Source organism: Gopherus flavomarginatus, chromosome 7 (genome assembly GCF_025201925.1).
Source record: "Gopherus flavomarginatus isolate rGopFla2 chromosome 7, rGopFla2.mat.asm, whole genome shotgun sequence".
In the NCBI taxonomy this organism is placed as follows: domain Eukaryota; kingdom Metazoa; phylum Chordata; order Testudines; family Testudinidae; genus Gopherus; species Gopherus flavomarginatus.
Genome location: NC_066623.1, coordinates 70,836,929 through 70,863,020, shown reverse-complemented (window position 1 = coordinate 70,863,020; position 26,092 = coordinate 70,836,929). Strand labels below are relative to the sequence as shown.

Sequence of the window (26,092 nt, the reverse complement as noted above, 5' to 3'; positions counted from 1 at the left end):
ATTTGCATAGGTGGGAAGAGTCTTTCTTTTGGAGCTGCAACCTTTAGCTGTTTAGTTCCTGTTTCAATCTGGGTTGCAATAATGGGAAGGAGGTACAGACAGCAATTCCAGCAATTGGATGGAGGGAATATTGCCATTTAGTTAAATGCACTGTATTACTTGGCCAGCTGGCAGAAAACAATTGATGGGAAGCAGGGCTCAAATTGGGTTGTGTCATAGACACAGCACTTTTTTGGGGGGGGGGGGGGAAGGGGTTATTTTATATGCTTCACACTCTGAGTTTCATGTGGAAAACTAAAGTAAAGATCATGAGGAAAACTATAAAAATAACTGAATTAGTGTAACCGATGCCGAGATGTCTGACTTGTTCTGCATTTAGCTTGGAACAATATTTCTAACTGGGGTGAATACCTTGTGAATCTAAATGGGGTTGACTCAGATGCCCAACTATTTCACTTGTGAAGAAAGCAGGTAAAATAATTGAAAGAACATCACAGAACTCTACAGTCGACAGAGAATGGATGGCATTTGGGAGATAGCCACCACTTTCTCCCCCCTCAAACTCCAACCTCTAATTGTAGGGTAAAGAGGATTCTTCCCTACCTCTAATGGCTCTTGCTGCAGACTCACAAAATCAGTTATGCTCAGTTGAATATTTTCAAAAACATGCAGACTAGAACCAATATGTTTTAATGAAGGTTAAGATTTTGATGTCAGCATAGGACCCTAAGAGCCAGACACTTGGTTCCTATTTGTGCCTGTGCCTTAACCCAGCCCTGCCTAAATGTGTATGAAAACCACACTGTGAGGCAATCACGTTTTGAGCATTTGCAGAATCTCCTGAGAGTAACATCTCACCTTGGTATACCAAGAGAGTAGAGTTTAAGAGAGTACCACCAACCCCCCAACCCCCAGCTTGAGCCCTGGTGAAAGGGTGGAACTGGTTCCTGCATAAAACTCCAAAGAGCAACATTTATCTGATTCAGCTCACTACAGCTACTAATGGTTTGGTTCAGCTAGTAAAATGGCTCCCAACATTACTAGTAATACACTATGGCATGAGTTCCAGCAACGATAGCGTGCAAGAAGCATACTCAGAGAGTCCAGACACCAGATAGGATCTACACTATTTGGTGAAGTCTGCTCTCAGTTCTAGTCTTAGTAATGCTTCTTAGTAAGATTAAGTTGGACAGTAGGGATGTGATAAATCTACTTTGGTTGGGTCAGCCAAATATCAAACAACTGTTTGTATTCAAATGTTCCTCAACAGTTCCAGAGAGAGGCCAGCACTTCCAGAAGGAAACAGACAGCATGAAGACCTATGGCTGACCATTAGGTCCAAAGATTCCAGGCAGTGCAGCATAAGGAACTGCAAGACAAATCCTCACTAAGTATATGTAGCATTAATTCATGAGTGCTCACTCAGGTCGTGGAGAATGCAAAACAGGAGACAGTTACTCACCTTGTGCCGTAATGATGGTAATTCAAGATGTGTGTCCCTGTGAGTGCTCCACTGTAGGTGTATCTGCGCACTTACGCCTCTAATCAGAGATTTTTGTACCAGTGTCCATTGAGCCAGCACATGCACTCTCCCTCCCTCATGGTCTGCCTTGAGGCTATCTAGCACTGCGCAGGTGAACCCCCCTCAGTTCCTTCTCTAATGTAGACCTCTTATGGAGAACTCTGAAGTAGAGGGAAGGGAGCACCAGTAGGGCCACACATCTTAAAAACCATCATTACTGCACAAGGTGAGTAACTGCCTCCTATTTTGCATTCTGCAGAACCTGAGTGAACACTCATGAACTAATTGCACAGGCATTCCTGACAGCTCTTAGTTCCAAACATTGATATGCAGGATCACTTCTGTGAAAGGCCACTTGTGCACTGAACCTTGTGGTTGTACAGGTTAGCTCCCCAGCCTCTTAGGGAGACATCCATGAAAGATGAAAGGCATCCATTGTTAGACTCAGTGTCAGTAGTAGCTGCACAAATGGAATGCCTGCTCAGATATTGGATGGGTCTTTCCACCAATCCAGAGAGTGTTTTACTGTGAAGGGCAGTGACAGCAGTTGGGTTAGTTTGTCCCTAGGGGAATAGACAGATGTGAGCTGCATCTAAAGACACTTCATGAACATCTGGGCTTTTGGAATGACAAAGGTGCATGCTGCCATATGACCTAGCAGCTTCAGGCAGTTCCTGGCTGATGTTTGCAGCTGGTCTGAACTATCTCTATGAGACTTGTAAGGGAGGTAAGTCTGTATAGTAGGAGGAACTCTCTCACTTGTACTGCATCAAGGTTGGCGCTGATTAACCCCAGTACAGCGACTGGAATTTGTGTGCCGCAATGATGGAGAGAACGTTGAAGAATACTCAGAGTGGAGCTGTCTGTACTGATAAAGGTCCTGCCCAAAGGTAAACCATAGGAATCTCCTGTACAATGGTTATATCGAGATATGGAAGTAGGCATTGTGTAGGTCAAGGGCCAGAAATCAATCTCTTTGCTATAGAGCTGGAATAATGGCTGTTAACATGACCACCTTGAACTTCTATGCCTTCCCATATTTGTTTAATGCCCTTAGATCTAGAATAGGCCTCCAACTCCCTTCACCTTGGGGATCAGGAAATAATGGGAGTAAAACCCCTTGCCCCTGAGTTGTGGCAGGACTGGTTCTATGGGCTCTAGGCATAACAAATTATCTACTTCCTGATGGGTCCCTAAAGGAGGATTGAGAAGGAAGAATGCGGGAGGGATGTGAATTGATTCGTGTAACTCTTCAAAATAATCTCCAGGACCCATCTGTCAGAGGTTATATTCTCCCAACAGCTGTGAAAGAGGGTCAGGTGAAGGGGTGTAATAGATGTGTAGATGGCTGCTGACGTTGCAAGGTGTAATTGTTCAGGCCCTTGACTAACCCATCAAAAGTACTTAGAAGAGGCGGAGTGAGAGGTTGCATATTGAGGGGCTGACTGATTCCGTTTCTAAGCTCTGGTCCTCTTATGCTGCAGCTTGTAACTGTGCTGAGAAGGTTGGTTTTGAGGAGGTTGTGACCTGTGCTGTGGCTGAGAGCTACATCTTCTGTTCTGCAGTGTAGATTTCCAGGGAGTGTAATATGGCCTGGAATCCTTCAAGGTGTGGAGAGAAGAATCTGTCTTCTCTGTGAAGAGCTTGGGCCCTTCAAACTGGAGATCTTCTTCGGGCAACTCAGAAAATTGTAGCTAAGAAGCCTGCATCATTACCACTGTCATGGAGACCAAGCAAGTTACTATATCGGCTATGTCCATTGCCATCTGTAGCACCATTCTGGCTATTAACTGACTCTCTCTGACAATGGCCTGAAAGTGCTCCTTTTGCATCTCGGGTAAATGTTCCAGAAATGCAGTGAGTCTCCCATAATTAATAAAATCGTATTTGGCTACTACAGCTTGGTAATTCTTGACTCTAAACTGTAATGTCACTGAGAAATATGCGATCCTTCCAATTCCGATCGGATGGGGTTGACTTGGCACGGTGTTGAATGCCTTGTGCTTTAACTGCATCCATTAGATGGAGTTGGGTTGCAGATATTGAAACAGGCAGTATGACTCTTTGGGAGGGCTGTAGTATTTTTTGTCAGCTCTCATGCTGATTGTTGAGATGGAGGCTGTGTAATCCCCATCATTGGATGTTTTAAGAACAGGTTACCTGTCAGAGATTATCTAGGTATGCTTAATCCTGCCTCAATGCAGGGGGATGGATTAGACAATCTCTCAAGGTCCTTTCCAGCCCTATGATTGTATGTCTCAGCTCACGAAAGCACACCTGGTCTTACTTGTTTTAATTAAAATACAAACACCTACCTTTGCAAATTGGTAGTTGTGACCAAGCTCTACCTTCACAAGTTACATAATTTGATTCCATATTTTCAAATCCTTCCCGACATTTATATTGCACTTTATCACCAGGCAGATACCTTCCCTCCTTTTCATTTACAATATCAGCATTGGGAACTTCAGGTGGAGTACTACATGTTGCATCTGAAAAGGGAGAGAGACAAATATACATACTAGTAGTGAAACTCTATTAATGTAGTATCTAATTTTCATGAAATGTTATGTTCCATCAAAAAGTGCACTTACATAAATGGAGGTGTGACATTATTGACATGAACTGGGACCATATAGATCATTGTTGCAACCAAAGTCCTGTAGTAGCACCAAATCTTGTATTAGGGGGGTCAAACAGGGTGTCTAAGACAAGATTATGGTTTGCTGGTTATGGTTATGCTATCTGTATAATTTTTGTGGTTGAAGTTATGAATATTGGCTCTATACTGCCTGCATTTCAAATTTATGCTATGCTTCTGGATGACACGCCAGACAAATTGGTGTCAGCTCTGACTAGCCTGCTTGATGGCCCATTAAGCTATACAATTGACTTATTGAGAGAGGGCAGATACGCCTTGTAACTCAGGAAAGTATGCAGGGACTTGCCCATGTGACTCCAGACTTAATTTTGCTGTAATTTTCCACAGTAAGGACAAAGAGGTGTTCTTACATCTGGAAAAGACTATAGAAGGCTGATGCCTCATCTCCATCTTGTCTTCAATCCTGCTTCTTACCTCTGGAGGGGCTTTGCTACAAATGGAAGCTTTACACAAAGGACTGATGACTCATCCCAGCTGTGTATGTATTCCAGAGACTTGATTTGAACCTGTAGTTTATTCCATCACTGCTACAAGCCTGAACCAATAACTTTGCCATTACTGTATGTAATTGATTCCATTTAACTATTTCTAGCTCTCATCTACATCTTTTTCCTTTTATGAATGAACCTTTTAGATGTTAAAGGACTGGTTGTTACTGCCCTGTTTTAAGCAATTTGTCCTGAATTGGCACTCTCAGTTAGGTCCTGCCAGAACTAACATCGTTAAAGGAGGTTATTTGCTTGTAATTAAAGCTCTTTGAGATTCACACATTTGGGGTATTGTGCTGCCTAATTACGCTTAATGGTTGAACCTTCTCCAAGCAGCATCTGCTTATGCACACTCCTTCTAAAACCTTCCCTCTCCATCTCTGAACATTCTGAGGATGAAACAATATAATGGGTCATGGGCACACTATCACCTCAGTTCTTTTCACTGCCAACCCAGAGATACAGCCCAAAAGCACCCTGAGAAAGAGGGGAAAGTGGATGCGATGCGTGAATATGAAAAGCCACTTCAAAAAACTCTCTTTTACAAGTAAGTAACCTTCATTTCTTCTTCCAGTGGCTCTGCATATCTCCACTTATGGGTAGTTTGAAAAGCAGTGAGGAAAATAAACTGGAGGACATCACAGACCACTGCTCTACCAAATCTAGTATCTGCCCTAGAAGCCAAATTGAGAACATAATGATTAGTAAAAGTGTGCACAGAAGTCCACATTGAAACATTGCCAGTTGCAAGAAAAGGACTTGCTTAAGGCAAGCAAAAGACTCTGCCACAGCTCTGGTGGAATGAGATCAAAGTATCCGAGGTACAAGAATTTGTTAATGTGTAACATTCAACAATTCATTATTAAATCCTTCTAGAAACAGTCTAGAGAGACAAGGTTTGATGCATGAAACTTTTAGCATAAAACACGAACTACCTAGATTATTTTCAAAACCTTTTTTGTTCTACTTAAATATGCAAGCGCTCTTTGTGAATCTAAAGTGGGTAAAACATATTTCCCCTTCTGAGTATGTGGCCTGGGAAAAATGTCAGGAAATTAATTGTCTGACTTATGTGAAATTCAGAAGTCATTTTGACAAAAGCCTGGGATCAAGTCTAAGAATCACCTTATCTTTATGAAAAGACTTAAAGGGGGAATCAGCCATCAAGGCATTTAATTCACTCACCCTTCTGGCTGGTGACATGACAATAATGAATGCTGCCTTAAGATATCAAAAATAAAAAATACTCAGTCAAGGATTCAATTTTCTCTCACTGATGGTGAAGGAGGAATTGAACTGGACTCCTAAGAGGATAACTGCTCTGACTGACCACCACCGCAAGTCCAGAAGGCAGGCTGACTAGTGCTAGAACACTGTTCAGATTTGGCTTGTAGACCTGAGACATCCAATGCTGCATTGGCCTTATTTTGAGATGCACAAATTGAGTCATACAAGTAGTCATGACCGCAAGACCCAGGAATAAAATTATTTTCTAAGTTTGACATATTTTATGTTTAAAACATACTGCGCTATTTTAAAAAAAAATCTATTCTCTGGTAAGAAGATTTTTCACTGCTGCTATGTGCACTAAGGAGCACAATAATAAAATTATGTGAGTTAGGTAGAGATTTGACTTTTTGACATTCAGATGTAGCCCCACGTTTCAACAGTCAATCATACAAATATGTAAACAAAAATATCCTGTTTTCTCAAATGTGATGCTACCACAGAGAGACATTTGATAAATACTCAATGCTGTGGATTGGCCAAATGCAAACACCTTGTATGGGAAATGGCATCCCGCCACCATGAAATGAAAATACTTTCAATGACTGTGTCAGATAGAAATATGAAAATATTTGTCCTTTAAATCAAGGGTCGCAAACCAATCCATAGCTAAAAGTGAAGACATTATGGAAGCCAGAGTTAACATGTGGAACCAAAACATCCAAATCTACTTGTTCAGATTTCTGAAATCTAAAATTGGATGAAACATCCCACTCTTTTTTCTGCATGTGAAAGTATCTTTAATAAAACCTCTGGTCCCTCTGCTGTTCAGATATCTTATTGGCAGTACATATAAGCAGTAATTTCTACACTTCTGGAAGTAGCAGAACCTTGTGAAATGGTTCTCTGGAAAGGGATGATGGGGCACTTGAAGGGGTTAGTTTCTCTAACCGAATAGCATAGCCCTTCTCTCTAATTTCTATGACCCATTTATCTAATGTACTAAGCCTTCATTTACTGAAATGATTGGTTAGCCTCTCTCCATAAGAGGAAGGGACGAGTCATTGCAATTTCATTTTCTACTTTTTATCATCACATCAAAGCGGAAGCCTGGTGTTCAATGAAGATGACAGGGAGGAGGCAGATTATTTTGATTTAGGCCTCAGTTTGAAAAACCTCTTCTTGTGTTACCTCTGGAAAAATGTAACCCGCTGGTGTCATTGACGGCATCTTTGATTTGACAAGAAATAAGCCAAAGAAGTTTGTGGATAATAATGTCTCTGATTATGGAAAGAAGGGGCAGAAAGTATAATTGTAATAGAAGAAATCAAACACAAACACAAAGAGCGGGCTGTCATTCTTGTCTCCTTCAGTTTTCCCAGCAACATGTCAGTCTTTTTACTTAAAGGACCATCTCTTTCGAAGGGGACTTCCTCTACCTTTATTCTAGTATTGAGAGCCAGAGTAAAAAAGCAAACCCAAGCACGTGTCCTCAGAGTAATTTCAGAAGCCAATGCTCTGGTAGAAGAGTCTGAAGCATTAAAGAAGGCCCTGAGTGTGTATTTTGCTACATTTTGACCCTCCATTAGGATTTCATTTGGCAAATTCTGTTTGTCATCTGGCAAATCCTGCAGAAACAATACTATCTTTTCCCATAGGTGGAACTGATAGCAGGCCATAACTGCTTGATAGCTTTCCACTCTAAGACTAAGAAAGGAAGAAGAACACACCTTTCTTCTCAAGGAATCAATATTTCCCCCCCCAGTCAGCAGCAGTGAAATATGTTTGTCTAGTCCTCAAACTGCTACCAGCAGCCACCACCAGTGAATTAGACACAGGATGTGTGTGAAAATATGAAAACACCTCATCCTGATTATCTTATATAATTTCACTTTCTTCTTAGAAATAAGATGGCAAGAGGCAGAAGTGGAACAAATAATTTTAGCAGGCTGCAACAGAACATTAAGAATTGGTAGTGACATCCTACTCTTGGAGGTGGCACCAAAAGCTTCCTCCAAACACTAGAAGGGAGGTTTCTTCCATGGCTATAGAATATAAGTTCAACATGAACACCATGTGATCCATCAGGTCATGAAACTCTGCTGTCATGAGAAGGGGAAGAGGTAGAATTTTCCCTGACATTCTCATCTAGTGACAAATCAGAAGAGTAGTCTGTGTTAGCATGTTTTTATTTAAAAAGAGGACTGATCTCCTCATCTTCTTCAGACAGAGTATCAGGCAGCAGACAGAGTATCTGTCTGAGATGCAGACAGATCCACTGTAACCAGAGGCAAGGATTCTCTGCAGCCAGATCCTTTATAGGTAAATCATTGTATCTCCATCCATATGGAGAATGGCTATAAAGCTACTGTATCAGCACTCAATAAGGCCATGGAGCTTCGGGCTGCCAGTTTCCACAGCAACTTGTATTGAGAACATATCCACAGGAGGAGGCACAAACTGGGAAGAAACAGTTCTCTTTATTCTTCCTCTATCTTCATATAAATAATGGAATTGATTTTGGATGTGTGATGGAGTGTAATGGAGACAACAATGGACCTGGAGGGTGGAGAGAAATAAATGGCGAGAAAGCTGTTTGTGGATACCATGTAGAAGGCTGAGGAGGAGAAGGAGGGTAGAGATGGATCCAGAGAGAAACTAATAATTTCTGCCTTTCTTTTTTCAGATGAAGATGATCCAGACCTTGGAATTGGTGAGAAGTGCCTTTCTCAATACCCTTTGTTTCTCACTTAGAGCTGAAGAGTGTTTATAACTGAATGATTGTACATCAGTCACTGAAGTAAAAGTCCTCTTTGGATCCAAAGATGGACCTGAAATTGGAGCAGGTGTCAAAGTCAGAGTGGAAGACCTGAATGGCACAGGATCTGGTGAAATACTCAGATCCACCCACTTGGTCCTTGAAGCTGAAATTAGACTGGTCTGGATTTCAGAGCCAGAGCTATAGAGGCACTGTCAGAATCAGACAAATCTAAAAACTCTGATCTATGCGACCTGGCACTGTTAACAGTGGTCATCTTCTCCCTTACCACCTTCTTCAGAATTGACACAGTCAGGGCTGATAATATGGCTCTTGATGCTATAATAAGCCGCCTGTCTTTCTCGATCAGCAATGCCTTTAAATCCCTGACTGCTTGAGTAACAGGACCCAGAGTTGGACATGAAGAAGGCTCTGATTTCCAGACAAAATACCCATAGACTTTAATGATTTAAAGGAAAGAAATGACTACTGAACTGAGCTCTGTATACGGACATGTACATCCTGTGAATTGTAACAAATTAAAAGGGAAGAGAGTGAACACAGATTTTATATTTTTAAATTTATTTTAAATTTATATTCTTAGCAGCTTGCAAAAAAGATTCATTGTTCTATCATTTCCTCCTCCTCCTTTTGGCAAACACTGATTCCTCCCAATCCTCTCTGTATTTGAAATTATCAGTGCATGATTTGGCTACTTATTGTTTCTGCATCAGCATTCTGTAATCTATTCTATCTGTCTGACCCATCCAAGTGGTCTCTGAGTGCCCAGAATAATAATAATTAAAAAAATGAGTAACTAGATTCTATAAAGTTAGATCAAATTATTCACTGTACCTTCACATACAGGTTGTGTGGACCAGTTCCCTGCTTTACATGTAACTTCTGATGGTCCACTGATGGTAAAACCAGGATGGCATTGATAACGTACTGTTTCACCAGGCTTATAACTATACTTCACTCTGCCTTCAGTCTGAGCATTGATAATATTTGGAACACTTGTACATTGCATTTCTGAAAAGACACAAGATCAAAATGAGTGTAATCCCCGCACAAACCACCTTTTTTACTTAAGCCCTTTGTAACTCTTTATACGGATAACTAATTTTAAATTAAAGGTTGCAGCCAAAACCTAAACACATGCAGGAAATTGTTGGTGGGCGATGAAACTTGCAACATGAGCACTGTTAAAAATCCATTTGAAAATTAAATAAACACTAGCCCTAAACACACTAGGAGTTCAGTTACTAATGAAATTTAGTTTGTGTCTCTGTCTGAGACCAATAATTGCAGCTGCTTCGCTTCTTCTGGACACCTCATACAATGGTGTGTCTGCTTCCTTCAACAGAACTTTGATGAAAATACACTGTCCATGTAGGAACTTGATATGGGCCCTATCACTAGAATAGGTAAGTGCCTCACAGCTATTAACGGATTTATCCTCACAACTCCACTATCAAATAGAGAATACTATTATCCTCATTTTACAGATGGGAAGCTGAGACACAGAGATAAAAAGACTTGTCCAAGACTATAAAGGGAGTTTGTGCATTTCAGCCAGGAACTGAATGAAGACCTCCTGAGTCCTAACTGGGAGATTTTAAGAACTAAAACTACTCAAAACAAACAAAAAACAACCATTTAACCAAAAATCCTGAAGCTGTTACACATCAGAAGCTTTCTAAAGACCCTCAGCAAGAAAAATAAGCTTTTACAGCAATTTGAACAAATATATATGTAAGCAGTCTCAATAAGCTCTCCCCTTACATCTAGTGATGAACTGTGGAAAAAGACTTCAGAAGTTGATCTCATTTGCATGGACACACCCTCCCTGCCTAGGTACTCAGCATGATGGAATTGCTTGCCCAAACAATCACTTGTGGCTGGTGTTGGATCCCTAGTCTCCTTTTTATTGGGGAAGTAGTAATAAAGGGATGTTATCCTTGTTGTGCAAACCGAGGGCAGCAGAACTATACCTGGCATATCTCAATGGAGGGACTCACCCTCAACTGAATGGCACTCGCTAGACAGGAGACATGGGTTCCAAAGCCCAATGAGTTAAGAAAGGGGACAGACACTTGTACCTGGTGATGTTGGTCTTGTTTAAGGTTCCTAGACATCATTTGATCCTTTTTCTCTTCATGGTTATAATAAAAGAACTAATTTAGACTCAATTGAGAGTTTTGTTATATGATGCAGAGCTGAAATCAGTATTAGACCTACTTTGGGATAGTGTCTCTATTGCAAGAGACTGACCTCTATGCAATAGCAGTGAGGTTTCCCCACTAATAGTTGAAATCACTGAAAGATGTGTGTGGGGGCAACTGGTGGTGAGGTGTGGCAAGTGGCCAGCAGAGAATCTTGTGGAGAGGGCCAGAGCAGAGCCCTGCAGAGGTGTGGCAAACAACTGTTTGGGTGATGACCAAGAGCTTGAACAATACAGCTTGTAAGGTGCCTCTTTACCCCCCCCCCCCTTGCCTTCCACATAGGGTGGGAGGTGAACTCTACAGATGAACCTCTGAACTCTGGGGCTGCACCAGCCAAGGACAGCAACTGAGAGTGGGGTACAGAGAAGGGATGGAACGTTAAAGGGTCTTTTTGGGTTGCTGGACTTAAGACTCTGAAGGGAAATGGACACTGCCCAACTTACTTTGGGGTGTGTCTTTTTCTCATGGTTTGTACTTATGAATCCTGGTTGTGGTGTTTTCCCAAATTAATGCTGAGTTACTTCCCTCCTTCTATTAAAAGTTTTTGCTACATTCAGACTCTGCGCTTGTGAGAGGGGAAGTATTGCCACTTAGGGGCACCCAGGGGGCGGGGTGTAATTGTCCCAGGTCACTGGGTGGAGGCTTGAGCCGGTTTTGTGTTGTATTGTTGAAAAGGAACCCCTAGATATTGAACCCGGCCCTTGTTGCTGCTGGCTCCACTTGCCAGAAGGGTTACATACAGAATCATTCTTTCCTGTAATTTAGCCTCCAGTTGAAACTTATTGTCCTCTCCACTAAATGAACTGCTTTTGAAAATTCTACACAATGTAATTACCAACACATGTAGGAGCTGACGTCCATCTTCCAGCCTTACAAATTATCTCAGGTGGTCCACGTAACATGAAACCAGAGTTGCAACTGTACATTAACATGGTACCATTCCGATAAGTCACTGGTGCTGATTGCTCCTGTCTTAAGTTCTGATTTTCTAGACTGAGAATCTCACCATTTGCTATGGAAGGTGGCTGGAAACATAATTTTTCTTCTGTTTTGGAAAAAAATAAAATTAGTATGTCAATTGCATATATAGTCTAAAACTCAAAGAGAAAGTAACAGTGAACTGCAGTGAAAATAAATTGTGGTGATTTTTTAAGGCTGGAGAACATTCTAGATTCATCCACCCTAAACATGATTTACCATTGCCTAAAGCACCAAATAATAGGTGGATTCTAGATCATACTGCAAGGGTCCATTAAATGCCTATAGTCTATTAAACATTCATTACAAGCAGTGCAGTGCACGTGGTGTCATGTCATCTTGTTGTAAGAGCTCAGAAATGAAAGGAAGTCTTTAATGCTTTGTCTACACTAAAGTTTTTATACTCATTTTCCAGAACAAGTGAAATTGCAACAGTGCATGGTAACGTAAAAGGTTTCATGATTTAATGCTAAAAATACTAGAGTCCAGTCTACACCAGAAAAGGCTCAATTACTGGAAATGCACTTATCCTGGGAGAGAGCTATAAAACATTATAGTGCAGATGCAACCTCAGCATGAGGAGGATCAAAACCCCTAGACTACTTTTGAGCGCTGATGAAACAGGTAGGTATGTTCTAATGGGGGCCAAAAGACCTTTTACTCCTAAGGTTACCCAAGATGAATGAGAGATTTCAGTCATGTCATTCTCTGGGCACTTGTTTGGTATCAGTGAATTATGTTGAGTTTGCCAAGTATTCCTGAGTTAACATATTACATGAGATTTAGATAGTTATATTGGGATTAACAAGAGAGGGACACTTAAATCCATTCAAAATTCTGTTTGATTATCAATCAGGATGGAGGAGGAGGAAATTCAATTTTTTCTCAGAGAGTTCTGCTAAGGATCATATCTGATCCTGGAGTATAAATCTGAACGGGTTAGCAGAAATGGAAAATGGTGTCAATATAATATTATGAAGAAGCTAGATCCATTTTTGATTCTTCACAATTCTTTGTTTTAAAGGATCTAATCAGGAGATCATTATCAGACAGCAAGGGCCACTCTAAAACGGAATTATATAGTAAAATCAGTTGGATTCTGACGAGAATCTGAATCTGATTCATTAACAGAAAATGGATGGGATCTATTACAACTCTAGTTCTAAAGGAGATAGTATGTGTTACACAGAAGCAATAGACAATGAATTATAAACTGATATGTAAACATATCAGCTTGCATTAGAAGTATTAGTTTTGACTAATGTACAGCAATGCTATCTGTGAGGCTTTCTACATCAGCTTGAATGGAGTTATATTTTTGGACAGTTAAAATATTTTTAGAAATAATTTTAAAGTTCTGCTGGTTACCAGGAGAAACACCATTTGTCCCTAAGATACACAGAAAAGAAATAACAGAATGAAAAGAAAGAGTAGGGATGTCCACATGGCTTCAGAATACTCAAATTTCCAAAAGAAAGAGAAATCTCAAGAAGAGTTTTTGAAAGAAAGCAGGAAGGCTAGTGAGCTCAGGAAGGCTGTGCTGGAGAATGGCATTAGCTGTTTTGTCTGCTCAGTTCCTTCCAGGCCGCAAAGTTACTTTAATTTGTGAGGAATAAGAGAATAACTTTTCAAGTTTAACTTAAAAAAAACAAAACAACAACTCTGAAAACTAACATATGCCTGATGTTCTGAGATTGTACATCTGGTTTGAAATTTGTTGGGACTGTGAGCCTTTAGCTGCAGGGACTTGAAAAGATGTTTAGGATCTCATGGACAATTTTGAAAGAAAGAATAAATTATATAAAATTTCCCTCTCTAAAAGTTAGTGAATATTTTCCCCTCTTCCCCCACCAAAAAATAAAATAAAATTAAATACATTTTCCCCTGAGGAACCACGGTATTAAACTTTGTGATTAAATTAAATAATTAAATTTTGAAAGAGAGGAATTTTAAACCAGTTTAAATTGCAAAAAAATAATGCACAGCCTTAATTATTTAGTCACTAGTTATATCTTCATGATTCCTGCTATACATACACTCACATATACACAAAACAATTCAGAGGGGTGTTGTGAAAATAAATTAATTCATATTTGCAAAGCATTCAGCAGATATAGTGATAAGTACCACATAAAAACCAAGGAGGAAATATAAAATTGTGTACTTCTAGCAAGGTTTGAGTAGCATGCAGTAAATAAACACTAGGCCGCATACTGAGTAATGAGGATGAAACAAAATATTGGCTGCTCATTAGGTGAGCAACTATCCTTTGCACAGGATAAGGCAGAGATCCTGTGGAAAAAAAAATTGTGTGTGATCATGAAATTAAAATTAACATAATGAATACACACAAGGGGGTTAAATTAAGGTTGCACAGCCAGCCTTAATTATGGCTTTTCCTAATTTTTGAATGCTTGATATTGCAACATTAAATTATATAAATATTGTGCGTATGTATATGAGAATCAGTATACACACACAAAAAACATACCAATATTTGTATATGTTTTTTCACAGCACTTAATTTTATTAAATAAACATTGAGAGTCCCATCTGTGCTTTAATAGTCCCTTCTTTCACCCTTAGTGGTAGGATAAAAAATGATTAAGTTCTGATATCAGATTGTACTTTTTGACATTACTATACTCATTTTTCAGACCCTAGTTAATTTTTAACCCATTAACAACATACTGCATACGATTCAAATCCTTTAACCCATTAGTCTAGTATTACAGGTCTGATTACTTTGTTCATTTTATTTTTCAATGCTTTTGTGCACAGAATGATTGGTAATGACTTCTTAATAAAATACATGAACACTAACTACCACAATGTGTAAGGGGCTAACAGTGACATGGCAGTTGTCCTGTTACTGATATTGTTTGTACATTTCCACTGACTGATGCACCTAAAGAAATATAAATAAACTTCCATACTGACCAACACAGTGCGGTGGTGATTGCCACTTCCCATTTTCACACATTATTTCTTTCACTCCTTGGTGTTCAAAATGCTCTAGGCATGTAAAAGCTATTTTTTCACCACTCGCATAGTTTCGTGTCTCTGTGATCTTGATGGCACCCGGGAGCTGAGGTGGAGGTGGGCATCTTCTTTCTTTAGCAAAAGACATTTCAGTTAGATCTCTTGATTCAAACGATGGTAAATGTAAAAGTTCATTACAAACCAGAACAGTTAATAGATAAAAACATGTGCAGTCCATAGATCCTTATTAGCTATTCTCAGCATTTAGTTAGCATCATAATCATACTACATTGACTCAAAGAACTGCATTTTAGACAATGAAGTATAAATATGGGCTTAAAATAAGACATTTTGTAATGGTCTCTCACTGTGAGAAGTTCTTCTTCCTGCTCCATAACAAGAGCATAACACACCATCACATAGTAAAGAAACCTTTATTGTAATTGAAGTTATTTTTCTAGTTAACCCAGGCCTGGTTTACACTATGAGTTTATATCGAATTTAGCAGTGTTAAACCGCATTAACCTTGCACCAGTCCACACAACGAAGCCCTTTATATCGATATAAAGGGCTCTTAATACCGGTATCTGTAACCCTCCCTGATGAGGGGAGTAGCACTGAAATCGGTATTGTTATTTCGGATTAGGGTTAGTGTGGCCACAATTCGACGGTATTCGCCTCCGGGCACTATCCCTGAGTGCACCATTGTGACCACTCTGGACAGCAATCTGAACTCGGATGCACAGGCCAGGTAGACAGGAAAAGCCCCTCAAACTTTTGAATTTCATTTCCTGTTTGCCCAGCGTGAAGCGTCGATCAGCACAGGTGACCATGCCATCTCAGAATCAAAAAAGAGCTCCAGCATGGACCTTACGGGATCTCTGTATGGGGAGATGAATCTGTTCTATCAGAACTCCGTTCAAAAAGAGGAAATGCCAAAGCATTTGAAAAAATCTCGAAGGCTATGATAGACAGAGGCCACAGCAGGGACTCAACATAGTGCTGTGCGACAAGTGTAACGGAAAGCCAAAGAATCAAATGGACTCTTACGGAGGGAGGGAGGGGGGAATGAGGATTCAAGCAATCCCACAGTTCCCGCAGTCTCCAAAAACCATTAGCATTCTTGGCTGAGCTCCCAATGCCTGAAGGGTCAAAAACATTGTCGCGGGTGGTTCAGGATATCTGTCGTCAATCTGCCCCATTTCCCCCCTGGTGAAAGAAAAAAAAGGGAAAAAATTCTTGCCTTTTTTCAGTGTCACCGTATGTCTACTGGATGCTGCTGGAAGACATGGTGCTGCAGCGCTAAACAGCAGCATCCCCTCCCCTTCCCTTCCTGATGGCAGATGGTGCAATAGGACTGGTAGCCATCGTCATCATCCCGTGAGTGCTCCTGGCTGGCCTTGATGAGGTCGGCCAGGGGTGCCTGGGCAAAAATGGGAATGACTCTCAGTCATTCCCTTCTTTAAAGCTTTGTCTCCTGGAGATTAAGTCCTGCCTGGAATATCATAGCAGCTGGAGGCTGCGCTCCTCTCCCCACCGTCCCTTTAATGTCTAATGGAGATTCAGTCCTACCTGGAATATCATAGCAGCTGGAGGCTGCCTCCCCCTCATTTTATCTCAGTAAAGTCAGTGTTTCCTATTCATGCATTCTTTTTTACTTAATCAGACAAATGGAGCGGATAACCGCTACAGTAGCCTAGGAGGGGTGTGGGAGGAGGGAAGTAATGGGTGGCATTGTTGCAGGGGCACCCCCTAGAATGGCATGCAGCTTATCATTTCAGTGGAATGTCTGAGGCTCTGACCCGGAACGGCCGTTTGCCTCTCTGGTTCTTTAGTAAGTTTGCCTGATATTCTAGGCAGGACTGACTCTACCTTTAGACAAAACTTAAAGAAGGGAATGACCCGAGGAGTTATTCCCATTTTTGTCCCTGCCCCACCAAGGCCAGCCAGGGGCACCCATGACAGCAGCAGATGGTACAACAGGACAGGTAACCATCACTGCCAATTTCCAAAGCAGCAGACAGTACAATATGACTGGTAACCATCTCTACTAACTTGCAAAGGCAAGTGAATGCTGCTGTGTAGCACTGCAGTACCATGTCTGTCAGAAGCATCCAGCAGACATACAGTGACAGTGAAAAAAGGCTAAACGGGCTCCATGGTTGCCATGCTATGGCGTCTGCCAGGGCAATCCAAGGAAAAAGGTGTGAAATGATTGTCTGCCATTGCTTTCACGGAGGGAGGATTGACTGATGACATTTACCCAGAATCACCTGTGACACTGTTTTTGCCCCATCATGCATTGGGATCTCAACCCAGAATTCCAATGGGCGGAGGAGACTGCGGGAACGATGGGATAGCTATGGGATAGCTACCCACAGTGCAACGCTCCGGAAATTGATGCTAGTCTCGGTACATGGACGCACACCACCGAATAATGTGCTTAGTATGGCTGCATGCACTCAACTTTATACAATCTGTTTCCAAATACCGGTTTCTGTAAAAGCGGAATAATCTCATAGTGTAGACATACCCTCAGATGCTATAAACTGCTCAAGGCTCTAATCCAGCCTATTTCCTGAATGATGAAATCAGTGCTATTCCACTGAGGAAACTGGGGGAGGTGCAAGAGTATGCTGTGTGGCAGTCATATATGAGATGCACATTGTCTATTGGGGCACAGAGCTGAGCTATGCAGGGATCCGCATGCATGCCAGTTAAGAGAGAGAGGAGGAAACAAGACATAGGTGGGTGGGAGAGGGTCAGTGCCAGAGGCGCCACTTCTTAAGGAGGGAGGCGTGTGTAAGGATTCACATAGTTTACTCTGTAGTGTGGCCTCTGGGGAAAAATGATTTCTACTCTATCAGAATTTAATTGAAAACTGAGATCCATCAGAAATATACACACACACACACACACAAAAGCAAAGCGTAAAAGGAATATTCAGGTTGCAAAAGTCAAGTACTCAAGAGTTAGTCTGTCATAAACAGATGGTTAAGGGTTAATATCTCTTTTACCTGTAAAGGGTTAAGAAGCTCAGTAAAACTGGCTGATACCTGACCAGAGGACCAATAGGGAGACAAGATCCTTTCAAATCTTGGTGGAGAGAAGTCTTTGTTTGTGCTGTTTGCTTTGTTCGTTGTTCGCTCTCGGGACTGAGAGGGACAAGACATATACCCAGACTTCTCCAAATCTTTCCGAATCAGTCTCTCATGTTTCAAAATAGTAAGTAATAGCCAGGAAACGCGGATTAGTCTTATGTTTGTTTTCTCAACTGGTAAATGTGTCTTTTTTCTGGAAGAATTTTTACCTCTGTTTGCTGTAATTTTGAATCTCAGGCTGGGGGTGGGGGGAGTCCCTCTAGTCTATATGAATCTGAATACCCTGTAAAGCATTTTCCACCCTGATTTTACAGAGATAAATTTTACCTTTTCTTCTTTTAATTAAAAGCTTTCTTTTTAAGAACCTGATTGATTTTTCCTTGTTTCAGAATCCCAGGGATTGAGTCTAAACTCACCAGGGATTAGTGGGGGGAAAGGAAGGGAGATTTAATTCCTCTTTGTTTTAAGATCCAAGGAGTTTGGATCTGTGTAGCCTCTCAGGGCAACCCAGGGAGGGGAGAGTCTGGGGGGAGGCGCGGAAAAGGGGATGGTTAATTTCTCCGTGTTTTAAGACCCAAGGGGTTTGGGTCTTGGGTTCCTCAGGGAAGGTTTTGGGGGAACAGAAGTGTGAAAGACACAGACTTCTGGCTGGAGGCAGTGTACCAAATTTAAGCTGGTAATTAAGCTTAAAAGTGATCATGCAAGTCCCCACTTTTTGGACGCTAAAGTTCAAAGTGAGGGAAAAAACCTTGACATGGTGAGCAGCGTTGGGATTTCTAGGAACCAAAAGCCAGTAGGATTTTTTTTCCTCTCCTTTCTAGCTGCTTGGAAAGCAGCCTGAGGGCAGAGGTGTTAAGTTTTTAACAAGGGTATTTGTTAAGAGGAGGCTTCAAGCTGTGAGCCAGCAGACAGCCAGCAAAAGGCATTTACAAGCTGAATTGTTTTTTTTTTCTTTCTACCTCTCGGATATAGCTAGTTAGAAAATCTCTGTTAACCAAGCAGACTGAGTTGAAACATCCCAGTCAGTAGGCCGCAGAGGTAGTGTGGCCAGCACAAGAAAGCCGAAAAATGAGTGCCAAAAAGGCAGTTAAACAGGAAATGGCTAGGCTGGACGCAGAAGAAAAAGCCAAAGAGGCTGACCACAGGAGAAAGATGGAGATGAAAGAGGCTGACCACCGAAGGGCTTTGGAGCTCCAGAGGGAGGCCCACCAGCAGGCCCTGGAATTAGAAAAGGCTAAGCAGGATGGAACAGCTAACCCTAACAACCCTTCTCCAGGTACTGTTCCCCATCCCAGGAAATTCCCCACCTACAAGGCAGGTGATGATACTGAGGTCTTCTTAGAAAATTTTGAAAGGACCTGCCTTGGGTACAAGATCTCTACAGACCAGTACATGATAGAGCTAAGGCCACAGCTTAGTGGATCCTTAGCAGAGGTGGCGGCTGAAATGCCTAGGGAAAACATGAACAACTATAAACTTTTTCAAACCAAGGACAGAATCAGAATGGGGCTAAAACCTAAGCATGCCCGTCAGCGGTTCAGAGCCCTAAGGTGGAAACCAGATGTGTCATTTACCCAACACGTTTACCACATTGGAAAGAATTGGGATGCCTGGATATCAGGAGCAAATGCTAACTCTCTGGCACAGCTGTCCTTCCTAATGCAAATAAAGCAGTTCTTAAAGGGTGTTCCTGAGGAAACAGAAAGGTACTTCCTAGATGGGAAGCCCAAAACTGTAACCGAGGCTGGGGAAATTGGAGCCAGATGGGTGGAAGTGACAGAAAAGAAAAAAGCTACTAGCAAGGGGAGCAGATATCACAGAGGGCAAACAGAAAATAAACCCTATCACCGAGGGCAACCCAAGACCCCACCTACAATCCAAGGAAAGCCCCAAACACCATATTGTCCCACCTCACCAGTCTCCAGCAACCCACCTTGGCCCAGTGACCAGTCAGCTGGAGGATGCTTTAAATGTAATGAACTGGGACATATAAAGGCCAACTGTCGCAAGAACCCCAACCGAGTGCAGTTCATTTCACCACCATCACACCAAAGATCCCCAGGCCCAGATGCCTCTCAAATACCCTCGGAGCGAAGGAAAACCTTGAGAGTGGGCGGAAAGAAGGTTATTGTATGGAGAGATACAGGGGCACAAGTGTCAGCTATCCACCAATCCTTAGTGGACCCCAAATTCATCAACTCAGAGGCCCAAGTGACAATTTACCCATTAATGTCAAAATCTGTAAACTTGCCTACAGCTGAACTGTCTGTCCCATACAAAGGCTGGTCAGGAATGTGGACTTTTGCAGACTATGACAATTATCCCATCCCCATGCTACAGGGGGAAGACTTCGCCAACCAGGTGAAGCTGGCCAAGAGGGTGGGAATGGTTACACGCAGCCAAGCCAGGCAAGCTTCCAGACCCATCCCTGTTCCTGAGCCATCCACAAGGCCCCCCTCTGTGTTACCAGAGACCCAGACAGAGGTGGTGGACCTGGATCCCCTGCCAACGACTGCAACAGCCATAGTGCATCCAGTCCCAGAATTGGAACTGGAAGAGCAACCAAACACCAGAACCATTGCCAGCACTGACGCCAGCGCTTGCAAACCCATCTACCACTCCAACGCCAGAGGGCACCAGCGGGCCTGAACTGGCAGAAGCAGTAGACCACCCTACCCAAGAGGCTCAGCCAGAGCCTGAAATATCGCATAGTGCACCAGTGGAAGGCGGTTCACAGTCAACAAAAACAACCCCATCACCTATATCGTTTCCAGAAGGACCAAGCCCAAGTCCACAGTCTAAGGAGGAACTGGTGTCTCCAGCCTCAAGGGAACAGTTCCAGACTGAGCAGGAAGCAGATGACAGCCTTCAGAAAGCTTGGGTGGCGGCACGGAGCACGCCACTGCCTCTCAGTTCTTCTGACCGATCCTGGTTTGTTGTAGAACAAGGACTTTTATACAAGGAGACTCTTTCTGGTGGACACCAGGAAGACTGGCATCCTTAAAAACAGTTGATAGTTCCAACTAAGTACCGGGGAAAGCTCTTGAGCTTAGCCCATGATCATCCCAGTGGCCATTCTGGGGCGAACAGAACGAAAGACAGGTTGGGGAAGTCCTTCCACTGGGAGGGGATGGGCAAGGACATTGCTAATTATGTCCGGTCTTGTGAGGTGTGCCAACGAATGGGAAAGCCTCAAGACTAGGTCAAAGCCCTTCTCCAGCCACTCCCCATAACTGAGGTCCCATTTCAGCGAGTAGCTGTGGATATTCTGGGTCTTTTCCCAAAAAAGACCCCCAGAGGAAAGCTGGACTGACTTTCATGGACTTTGCTACCCGATGGCTGGAAGCAGTAGCTCTAAGCAACACCAGGGCTAAAACTGTGTGCCAGGCCTTAACAGACATTTTTGCCAGGGTAGGTTGGCCCTCCGACATCCTTACAGATTCAGGAACTAATTTCCTGGCAGGGACCATGAAAGATCTGTGGGAAGCTCATGGGGTGAATCACTTGGTTGCCACCCCTTACCACCATCAAACCAATGGCCTGGTGGAGAGGTTTAATGGAACTTTGGGGGCCAGGATACATAAATTCATAAATGAACATTCAAATGATTGGGACCTAGTTTTGCAGCAGTTGCTTTTTGCCTACAGGGCTGTACCACATCCCAGTTTAGGGTTTTCACCATTCAAACTTGTGTATGGCCACGAGGTTAAGGGGCCATTATAGTTGGTGAAGCAGCAATGGGAGGGCTTTACGCCTTCTCCAGGAACTAACATTCTAGACTTTATAAGCAACCTACAAAGCACCCTCCGACACTCTTTAGCCCTTGCTAAAGAAAACCTAAAGAATGCTCAGGAAGAGCAAAAGGTCTGGTATGATAAACATACCAGAGAGCGTTCCTTCAAAGTAAGAGACCAGGTTATGGTCTTAAAGGCGCAACAGGCCCATAAGATGGAAGCGTCATGGGAAGGGCCATTCATGGTCCAAGAGAGCCTGGGAGCTGTCAACTATCTCATAGCATTCCCCACCTCCAGCCTAAAGCCTAAAGTGTACCATGTTAATTCTCTCAAGCCCTTTTATTCCAGAGACTTAAAGGTTTGTCAGTTTACAGCCCAGGGAGAAGATGACGCTGAGTGGCCTGAAGGTGTCTACTACAAAGGAAAAAGTGATGGTGGCGTGGAAGAGGTGACCCTCTCCACAACCTTGGAATGTCTGCAGCGGCAACAGATCAAGAAGCTGTGCACTAGTTTCACCCCATTGTTCTCAGCCACCCCAGGATGGACTGAACGGGCATACCACTCTATTGACACAGGTAATGCTCACCCAATTAGAACTCCACCCTACCAGGTGTCTCCTCATGCCCAAGCTGCTATAGAATGGGAGATCCAAAACATGCTACAGATGGGTATAATCCGCCCCTCTACCAGTGCATGGGCATCTCCAGTGGTTCTAGCACCCAAGCCAGATGGGGAAATACGCTTTTGCATGGACTAACGTAAGCCTAATGCTGTAACTAGTCCTGACAACTATCTAATGCCACACACCGATGAGCTATTGGAAAAATTGGGACGTGCCCAGTTCATCTCTACCATAGACTTAACCAATGGGTACTGGCAAGTACCGCTAGATGAACCTGCCAAAGGAAGGTCAGCTTTCATCACCCATTCAGGGGGGTATGAATTTAATGTGCTTCCTTTCAGGCTGTGAAATCCACCCGCCACCTTCCAAAGACTTGTAGATGGTCTCCTAGCAGGATTGGGAGAATATGCAGTTGCCTACCTCGATGATGTGGCCATTTTTTCTGATTCATGGGCAGAACACCTAGAACACTTGGAAAAAGTCTTTGAGTGCATCAGGCAGGCAGGACTAACTGTTAAGGCTAAAAAGTGTCAAATAGGCCAAAACAGAGTGACTTACCTTGGACACCAGGTGGGTCAAGGAACAATAAACCCCCTACAGGCCAAGGTGGATGCTATCCAAAAGTGGCCTGTCTCAAAGTCAAAGAAACAGGTCCAATCCTTCTTAGGCTTGGCAAGGTATTACAGGCGATTTGTACCACACTACAGCCAAATCGCTGCCCCACTAACAGACCTGACCAAAAAGACCCAGCTAAATGCAGTTAAGTGGACTAATGAGTGTCAGAAGGCCTTTACCCAGCTTAAGGCGACACTCATGTCTGACCCTGTGCTAAGGGCCCCAGACTTTGACAAACCATTCCTAGTAATCGCAGGAAGGACCGGATCAAAACTTCCATCCTGTCGTGTTTCTCAGCAAGAAACTGTCTGAGAGGGAAAGCCACTGGTCAATCAGTGAAAAAGAATGCTACGTCTTTGTGTATGCCCTGGAAAAGCTACGCCCATAGGTTTGGGGACGGTGGTTCCAGCTACAAACCGACCATGCTGCGCTGGAGTGGCTTCATACTGCCAAGGGAAACAACAAAAAACTGCTTTGATGGAGTTTAGCTCTCCAAGATTTTGATTTTGAAATTCAACACATTTCAGGAGCTTCTAACAAAGTAGCTGATGCACTCTCTCATGAAAGTTTCCCAGAATCAACTGGTTAAAAATTGTCCTTCAAATGTGAAAAGTCTTGTAGTTTACATAATTAGTAGTATATGTAAAGGTGCATGTGTTTATTAATCTGTTTATTCTAAAGTTCTAGGAAGAAATCACCACCAGTGTGGTTCCACACTATCTGAGATTTGGGGGGCGTGTCATAAACAGATGGTTAAGGGTTAATGTCTCTTTTACCTTAAAGGGTTAAGAAGCTCAGTAAACCTGCCTGACACCTGACCAGAGGACCAATAGGGAGACAAGATACTTTCAAATCTTGGTGGAGAGAAGTCTTTGTTTGCGCTGTTTGCTTTGTTCGTTGTTCACTCTCAGGACTGAGAGGGACAAGACGTACACCCAGACTTCTCCAAATCTTTCTGAATCAGTCTCTCAAAAACCTTGACATAGTAAATGCCAGAACTAAAGATGCCTGTGCAACTTTGATTCAGACACCTTGTATGTTTGTATTATGATACCGTCTTTAATTACATAAGCACAGGGTATTTTCTTCTAGAGCTGTCAAGCCACTAAAAAAATTAATCATGATTAATCATGTGATAAAAAACAATCATGATTGTGTGATTAATTGCACAGTTAATAATTGAATACTCTTTATTTAAATATTTTTGTATGTTTTCTACATTTTCAAATATATTGATTTCAGTGACACAGAATACAAAATGTACAGTGCTCACTGTATATTATTATTTTTCATTACATATATTTGCACTGTAAAAAAAAGGGAAAATATTTTTCAATTCACCAAATATAAGTACTATAGTGCAATCTCTATCATGAAAGTTGAACTTACAAATGTAGAATTATGTCAAAAAATAACTGCATTAAAAATAAAACCAGGTATAATTTTAGAGCCTACAAGTCCACTCAGTCTTACTTCTTGTTCAGCAATCACTCAGACAAACAAGTTTGTTTACATTTGCAGGACTTAATGCTGCCACTTCTTGTTTAAAATATCACCTGAAAGTGAGAACAGGCATTCAATGGCACTGTTGTAGCTGGTGTTGCAAGATATTTATGTGCCAGATACACTAAAAATTCATTTGTCCTTTCATGCTTCAACCATCACTGCAGAGGACATGAGTCCATGATGATAATGGGTTCTGACTGATAATGATCCAAAGCAGAGCAGACTGGCGCATGTTAATTTTCATCATCTGAGTCAGATGTCACCTGCAGAAGGTTGTTTTTCTTTTTTAGTGGGTTGGTTTCTGTGACTTCCACATCAGAATGTTGCTCTTTTAAGACTTCTATGACATGCTGTATACCTAGTCCCTCTCAGATTTTGGAAGGCTCTTCAGATTCTTAAAGCTTGGGTCGAGTGATCTAGCTATCTTTAGAAATCTCACATTGGTACCTTCTTTGTGTTTTATCGAATCTGCACTGAAAGTTCTTAAAACGAACATGTCCTGGGTCATCATCCAAGAGTGCTATGACATGAAATATATGGCAGAATGTGGGTAAAGCAGAGTAGGAGACATGCAAACCTCCTCCAAGGAGTTCAGTCACAAACTTAATTAATGCATTATTTTTTTAATGAGCATTATCAGCAAGGAAACATATCCTCTGGAATGATGGCCGAAGCACGAAGGGGCATATGAACGTTCAGCATAACTGGCAAATAAATACCTTGCAATGCTGGCTACAAAAGTGCCACGCAAATGTCTATTCTCATTTTCAGGTGACATTATAAATAAGAAGCGGGCAACATTATCTCCTGTAAATGTAAACAAACTAGTTTGTCTTAGCGATTGGCTGAACAAGAAGTAGGACTAAGTGGACTTGTAGGTGCTAAAGTTTTACATTGTTTTGTTTTTGAGTGCAGTTATGTAACAAAAAAAATCTATATTTGCAAGTGGCACGTGCATGATAAAGAGATGGCACTACAGTACTTGTATGAGGTGAATTGAAAATTACTATTTGTTTGTTATTTTATACAGTGAAAATATTTGTAATATAATGAAGCTAATATAAAGTGAGCACTGTCAACTTTGTGTTGACAGTCAACTCATGTTGTAATTGAAATCAATGTATTTGAAAATGGAGAAAAACCTCCAAAAATATTTAATACATTTCAATTAGTATTCTCTGTTCTCTGGTATCCCTGCCTTGTCATGGCGGAACAGGTTGCATGCTCTAACGATCCCCAGAGTGTGTGTCGGTGGGGAGATTTTTGCTCCTGGTAGGTTCAACCATGCTGGATTGGTCTACGTGGGAGAGGTCAGACAAAACAGATACCCTGGTCCTCCAGGTTGGGGGTTAGGCACAGAGCTAACAACCCTGACCTGTAAAAAACAAAATATGTTACAGAAACAGTGATGAATTGGTATTCTATTATTTAATAGTGTGATTAAAACTGTAATTAAATCAAGATAATTTTTAATTGCAATTAATTTGTGTTAATAGCGTGAGTTAACTGTGATTGACACACCTGTTTTTTTTTTTCATATGACCCCTACCTCATTCAGTACACTGAATGGATGGTATGTGATCATATTACTAATGACTGTATCCCAAGGGGGCTGAATTAAGATTCCATAGAGGAAGGATGGTCCAGTACTTAGTGTGCTAGCCTAGGTCTT

The 26,092-nt window shown here is 42.0% G+C and overlaps 1 protein-coding gene across 2 annotated transcripts in view; it reads right to left on the bottom strand.

Annotated features, from left to right (window-relative positions):
* The window catches only part of LOC127054941 (complement factor H-like), a 104,439-nt gene that overhangs the window by 17,483 nt on the left and 60,864 nt on the right, over nucleotides 1-26,092 (bottom strand). For both annotated transcript variants that reach the window (XM_050961363.1, XM_050961364.1), the window contains 4 exons: nucleotides 14,801-14,974; nucleotides 11,718-11,927; nucleotides 9,513-9,689; nucleotides 3,838-4,014 (listed from right to left, as the gene is read on the bottom strand). In XM_050961363.1, coding sequence (XP_050817320.1) covers nucleotides 3,838-4,014; nucleotides 9,513-9,689; nucleotides 11,718-11,927; nucleotides 14,801-14,974 — 738 coding nt within the window. The remainder of the gene's footprint in view (nucleotides 1-3,837; nucleotides 4,015-9,512; nucleotides 9,690-11,717; nucleotides 11,928-14,800; nucleotides 14,975-26,092) is intronic.